At 38.7% G+C, this 6,723-nt stretch overlaps 1 protein-coding gene across 1 annotated transcript; it reads right to left on the bottom strand.

Annotated features, from left to right (window-relative positions):
* Positions 1–1,615: 1,615 nt before the first annotated feature.
* LOC140758526 (zinc-finger homeodomain protein 2-like) lies at positions 1,616–4,337 on the bottom strand. Its single transcript, XM_073094728.1, has 2 exons — positions 3,863–4,337; positions 1,616–2,885 (listed from the first exon to the last, which is right to left on the bottom strand). The coding sequence occupies exon 2, from the start codon at positions 2,821–2,823 to the stop codon at positions 1,912–1,914; it is 912 nt and encodes a 303-aa protein (XP_072950829.1). The 5' UTR covers positions 2,824–2,885; positions 3,863–4,337; the 3' UTR covers positions 1,616–1,911.
* Positions 4,338–6,723: the final 2,386 nt, after the last annotated feature.

The following is a 6,723-nucleotide window of genomic DNA, read 5'->3' as shown; positions in this document are numbered from 1 at the left end:
CACTGCTGAAATTGAGATGCATGACACTCTGTTTCTATGGTTGGGAGTTGATGAGGGTACTCTGAGGTCATTGATCACTCAAAGCTCAGACTTGAAAAACAGTACATACTTGTCACACTTTGGGTCGTCTCATATTGGCTACACTAGACCTCCACTCTTGGTCCATTTATTAAGGTGATTGCCAACCATAGCAGCTGCTCTGCAGTTGGCACTCAGGCACTCACCATTGTCTATATACTTTGTTATAAATGTCATTAAATGCATGGCATGCCTGCTATGCTTCTCCAAAGGGATTGGGGCAGAAATCCAGTACTTATCATCCCAACGGCTATAGGAGGGGAAAACCTAGAGTTTGTTAGAGGTTTGTGTCAAAAGAATTAGTTAACCAAAGAAAATTACCGTTCTCTGACAACTTAAGCTTTTAGAGAAGTTGATAAGGTTCTGTGTATCGAACTTCTTATGTGGATAATTTGTCGGTATTTGAACTCAGAATCTTCACTATGATACAAAATGAAATCATCAGTTTTCTTTTAAATGCTTGACCTAATAGGGAAGAAAGGATTTCATCTTTTGTACTGCTTGGTAGTTTGCTGCTTTACTTCTCCATTTCCCTTTACCTAGAATGAGCCTCATGCTCAGAACATGCAGGACTGCAGGCTTGCCTTAACAGCAACATCATCCACATGGCTTTCCTTTGAACTAGTCATGAAGCTCTTACAACAATGGAGACACTTTTATGAACAAAGATGGCAAAAGTTTTATTGCAGGGAAAGACATGGCTGGTAGATCAAATAATTGCTCCTCAACTCTTTGGTGATTCCTATCCTTTTGCAGCCCCTGCTATGCTCCTATTTCTCCATCAACCTTTTGCCTGCTTAATATGAATCTCTATCACAATTTTCTCGGCAAATTGATGGTCAAGGGTGAGCATCTGGATCATGTTTTGTCTCTATATTTGTTGCTTGTGGCCTATAAACTCATCTCAGAATCACCATATTAAATAGCCCGTCAAATTTTTGTTATTCTCTCTCAATCTTTTATAACCATTAAATTTGAAATTTAGTGAACAGGCAGATCTATTAAAGTATTTTGGCTTTTGAATGGTGAGTTTTCATATTATATTTATTTCTATGCTTCATGAGACTAGTATGAGGAGAAAACAAAAGAAGGTAACTGCGCAGATTTACTAAGATTTGTCTACATAAACCATGCTCTGGAATGAAGGAATTTTTTATGAACTAACAAGAGCTTACACTGTTGCATTGGATCAGTATCAGTGAACCAATAAAGCCTTACATAGAGATAGAATTACTAAGGTCTCTATTTCTAACAGCATACACTTTTGATGAATTGGGTTTTAATATGAATGTCAAAGCCAGTTTCTCTTTAAAGTAGTATCAGAGCTCATGATTTGGGCTTGTAGCTACTAGTCAAAACAGACATTAAAATAAAGGCCAAATAGGATTAGCATTCAGACTTAGTTAAATTCAATAAAGCAAGATTCTAGAATCTGCTGAGTTTTTTAATGGGCCAGTTTTATTAGATTTGATTCACTGGAAGAAACCTAATTGCTTCTATTAAATTTCAGTACAACCATAATAAACATCTCTACATAGGATAAGAAAGTTAAGATCTAGCATACTCATTAGCTGTAAAAGGTACATTAAACCACTGTGCCTAATTTTAGACCCAAAAAGGATCAATGTCTTAAAATTTAACCAACCTCCCTAACCTACATCACCTTGCTAATTGAGACATGACATAGAAAGAGAATCCCAACAGTAACACAAGAAAGAGATGGACATGACATGTTCTACTAGTTTTTTTTTTTCCTAAGTCCACCTCTCAGAATCAGCATCTAGCAATGGAGGAAGTAATCTGACATTAAACTTTTTTGTTTTTATTTTTTGGTCACTCAAGCTGTAGAGGGCTCTTCTTGGCAAGATTGTGCTTGTTGTTGTGCATCCACACCTTGAGGACTCTCCTCTTGATCCCAATCTCCTGGCAGAATTGCTGCACCACACCCTCCTCCTGCTTCTGAAGCCTCCACCCAACCTTCTCAGCAAAACTCAGCATCTTCTCCTTCTGCTCTGGTGTGAACTTGGTCCTGAACCTCTTCTTCACCATGGGCGGCCTTGCCATGATGCCACCCACCCCTTCCATCTCATCAGATTCAGAGGTCTGGATGGCTCCCAGGGGCATGATCATGTGGTGAGGTGAAGGCCTGGGGATGAGGCTGTTGCCCCCTGGGCTGTACCCAAATGCATCTGACCCTGAGATCAAGAGACCCTTTTGGCCCATCACCTTCCTACCTCCTCTGAATGGATGGAAGCACTCACATGGAGACGGCTCACCTTCTACCTCCTTCCTGTGGAAGTTCCTGTGGCAATTGCAAGCAGAGCACTTCAAGGCTTCTAGTGTGCCTTCCTCACCACTTGGCATGAACTCTCCACAGCCATCAGTGGCATTCCCACCAATGGAGGCTGCATGGTTCTTTAAGCACTCCCTGTACTTGGCCACCACCACTTTCTTGTTGCTACTGTTGTTGTTGTTGCTGTTGTTGTTGTTGTTGTTGTTGTTGTTGTTGTTGTTGTTGCTGCTGCTGTAGGGGTTGTAGGGGTTGGTGGTGAGTGAGTGGTGGTGGTGGTGCTCCTCTGAGCTGGCTGTGGATAAAGGAGGAGGAGGAGGAGGGCCATTGGAGGAGTGGTGGTGGAGCTGAGGGTTGTCATGGATGGTAGAATGGTTATGGGGCTGACCATGACCACCAACATATGTGCTGGTTATTGGGATTGGGATCTCTCCTTCATGGCCAGAAAGATCCATTCCTCTCTCTCTCTCTCTCTATCTTTGTGCTGCTTCTTTTTCCTATCCTGCTCTTTTCTGGCCTGGAAACCAAAAAGAAAAAGGTCAAGGACAAGAGAATTACACCACCAAAATTAATTACTCATACAACATAAATGTAGAAGAAAATTATATAACTAATCAGATATAATGTTTTGAGTCTGAGTTTCTTGGGACTCCAAATGGAATAATAGTAAAAGAAAACAATGGAACCCACTTGTGCTGTTGTGCAATTTTATTTTATTTATTTAGTTTTTTTTTGTTTGTTTGCTTTTTTGGCAGAAAGACACTGGGGAATTGGAAGCTCTGAGGTTTCTAGATAACCTTATCAAGAAGACACTAGTCAATTACTTTCCAACCTTGTGGAGGAAACAGTGGAGCAAGATAGAGGTGGAAACTAGATAACAAGCACTATGGCTCAGATCATTGGGCTTCTTGATGAATTAGGTGGAAAGAACACTGGAGAGAGGGTGAAACAAAACAGTAAACCTTGGACTATTTCTTTTCTTTTCTTTTCTTTTTCTCTCCAAACTTTTGAGACATCTCCTTGCAAAACCTCTTTGGAGAGGTAGAGAAGAAGAAGAGAGGAACAGGAACAGTGGAATTATAACAATAGAAGACACCTAGTAAGGGCTAAAAACTTCTTTTCTTACCATGAAGAAAGCAACAACATTCTCTACAGTGGCCAGGGACCCCCTAATAGGCTCTATGCCCATTTCATTTCCCTCCAAAGTACAACCTTAGGAAGGCAGAACAACTCCATGTAATGGTTGGAGTCATGCAGCAATGCAGAATGCTGGAGAACCTAAGACACGACGAACCCCCCACCTCCCTCTTTCTCTCTTGTGGTGAGAGACAAGAGGAAGATGAAAACTTAATGGCTCAAAGGTAAACCAGAGATTAACTACTACTACTACAACTACTACAAAGCCTGCAGATGACTGAAAGCAACAAACAAAAAGATTAAAAAAAAAACAAAGGAAATCATATGGATATTTAGTCTAAGCTTGAGATAACTCACATCAGTTTCTCTCTTTGAAAGACTCAATAAATCCTCCAATCTTGCATCCCATGAGAAAAATATACAAACAAGAGACTTGAAGAGAGAGAGAGAGAGAGAGAGAGAGAGAGAGAGAGAGAGAGAGGGACAGAGGAAGGAAGGAGGAGAATTTGGTGGAGAAGTAGTGCTTGTGAGACACTTAACAAGAGGCTTATAACAATAGTGAGGAAGCACAAAGGCAGGAACAAATGGAAAGAGAAAAGTGGAAAAAATTTTTTGCAGGACAAAGAGAACAGAGGGAGTTTTAGGAGGGTGTAATAAGTAAAAAAAAGAAAGAAAGAAAGAAAGAAAGAAAAAATAAAGCGTGGGGTGTTTGCTTTGCTTGCACTATCAGGAATCAAGCTTACGCCATAGTTAGAGAGAGAGAGAGAGAGAGAGAGAGAGAACTGTAGTGTCAGAGAGGGGGGAGAGGTACAGAGGAGGGGGAGAAACACAGTTAGTCCCCACACTAGAATTTGAAAAGATAAAATAAGATCTACATCTACTTAAATACACAAATGCCCTTAGCAGAATTAAAAACAATCTCATTTTATATTCTCCCCCTAACTCATTAACTATTCTAAAAATTTAAATCATAAATCTTTATCTTCTAAAACTCAAGATACTGCTTGCTTAAGTTTTTAAGGCCACCAAATTATTCCAAATGCTAAAGCTATTCTTTTATATTTAAACACTACACTTGAGACGCTAATAACTTAAGTTTTTAGGTAACTAGTTTGACGGTAATTATGATTATACTATATGAATGAGACCATGATAGGAGATGAGAGAGTATAGTAGAAGATTGATTACTTTATATTACATTTACTAGCTTGAGCCAATGGTACTTTGTTCTTTAGGGTAGCTAATTTTAGATTCATAGTTTGATGAGAGTCATATTCAAACATCTTATGATTAGTTGATTTAAATGGGTTATTAGATTCATATATGAAGGATGAGGCAAGGATAGCAAGGGGTCTTAATCACTTTCTTGATGAATAAAGTGTAAGCCATACAAAGTGCAGATAGAATGATCCTTAAGGTACATTACCTTTTTAGCTTTTTATCATCTGAATGTCTCATTGATCCTCAAAGAATGTTCTCTCTACCATTTTAGATACTTTGTGCTTCAAAGTGAGATAAGAGGAGATCCTTGAATATTTCTCAAAGAAAAGAGGTCTTAACAAACTTGTGCCTTTAAATTACTATTCTCTCTTTTGTTACACATCCTTGACATCCCCATCACTTTATTCTTCGCTATCTTCATCTTTATTCTGCCCTAACTCATCCTAACATAACACTCAAATGTTTGATGGTAATTGGAATCTTTAGAAGGTCTAGATTATCACAAAAGAAAATAAAGCAAATACTACTTTATTATGAATTTCTTAGACTTCTTATCAAAACATCAATATTAAGAGATTGAAAGTTCAAACTCCTTACAGAAGGGTTAGGAGTTCGACTTCCCTCGGTGATGATTTAGGGTTTAATTAGGTCCGCCAAAATTGCTTCACTCCTTATAGAAACATGAGGAGTTCGACTTTCCTTGGTGATAATTTAGGGTTATAATTGGGACCGCCATAAATTCTCTATTATCTCTAAGAAAAAAAAAAGATACCAAACTAAAAACTCATTGATATGAGAGACCCTACAATCAAAGGAAAGTGCCCCTGTCCATTGAATAAATCACAAGCTTTTGTTGGCTTTACACATTTAATGCCAATTGAAAAAGATGTGCTCCTCTGTGTGGAGAGAGAGAGAGAGAGAGAGAGTGAGAGAGAGAGAGAGAGTGTAGGGGGGGATTAGGATAGAAAAGCATGTGGTGGGGAATTAATTTTGATGGCCTGCAAGAAGGGAAGAAGAGAGGCAGAGATGGCAGCAAATTAAATGGGATTTTGATGACTCACTGATCACACACATGTCAAAGGCTCTCAACCCAACTCAGGATCTCTTAGCCAAATACATGCCATCTCAATCAGTGATAGCAGAAGCCAAGCCATAGACTCTTTTCTTCTCCTCTTTCTATCTATCTATCTATCTATCTATCTTTCTTCTTTTTGGTTAGGGTTTAGATACCTTATCCCCTCACCACCCTAACTCCTCCACACATCTCAATGAAAATTAGTAACTCTTTCAAATGTGGGAGAGGAAAAGAAAGCTAAAAGGTTTCATAGGGTTGTTTGTCTTATTTATTTCTTTTTAGTCTCAAAATTTGTAGACTATTATACAAACAAACTGATATCTGAAAGAGTCGAACTTGCAACCTCGTGTAATTTTAATAAAATTTAATTTATCAGAAAAATATGTACCAATCCAAGAATAAAATTATCTTTGCTTTATTGTCCATTCATTTTTTTTTCCCTTTTCACTTTATTTGTTAGGAAAAACCGGAGCTTAAATTCCTATTTTTCATGGATTTTCAATCCCACAAAAAAAAAACATCCTCAAATGTGATTAAATACCTATGCATACCTATCATATACACACAGATCGATACATTAGTGCATACCCAAACTCACACCAGAGCAAACCCTAATCAAAGCCGTGCCTATTACTTAACCAAACCTAATCCTTTCTCACCTTCTCAAATCTACACACTTTGCTAAAAAGAAAAACCCTATATATCCTTTGGACCACAATCCCAGGTGTACTACTTATGAGTGGACCATGATCAGATTCTCCATGATCTTGGTGGCCTTGAAGAGAGGAAGGGAGGAAGCTAATCCATCTGGGGATCATGGGATGGGATTGGATTAGCAGTAGTGGTGCTCCCCTTAGGGCATTGGATTCTGGGACCAACTTGATCAACATGCAACACACTAGGGTTTGTATCATCTTCCAAT

The sequence above is a fragment of the Typha angustifolia genome, chromosome 3 (assembly GCF_048772165.1).
Source record: "Typha angustifolia cultivar Huaian chromosome 3, ASM4877216v1, whole genome shotgun sequence".
In the NCBI taxonomy this organism is placed as follows: domain Eukaryota; kingdom Viridiplantae; phylum Streptophyta; class Magnoliopsida; order Poales; family Typhaceae; genus Typha; species Typha angustifolia.
Note: the sequence above shows the minus strand (reverse complement) of the source record. Positions and strands in the feature narration are given on the sequence as shown.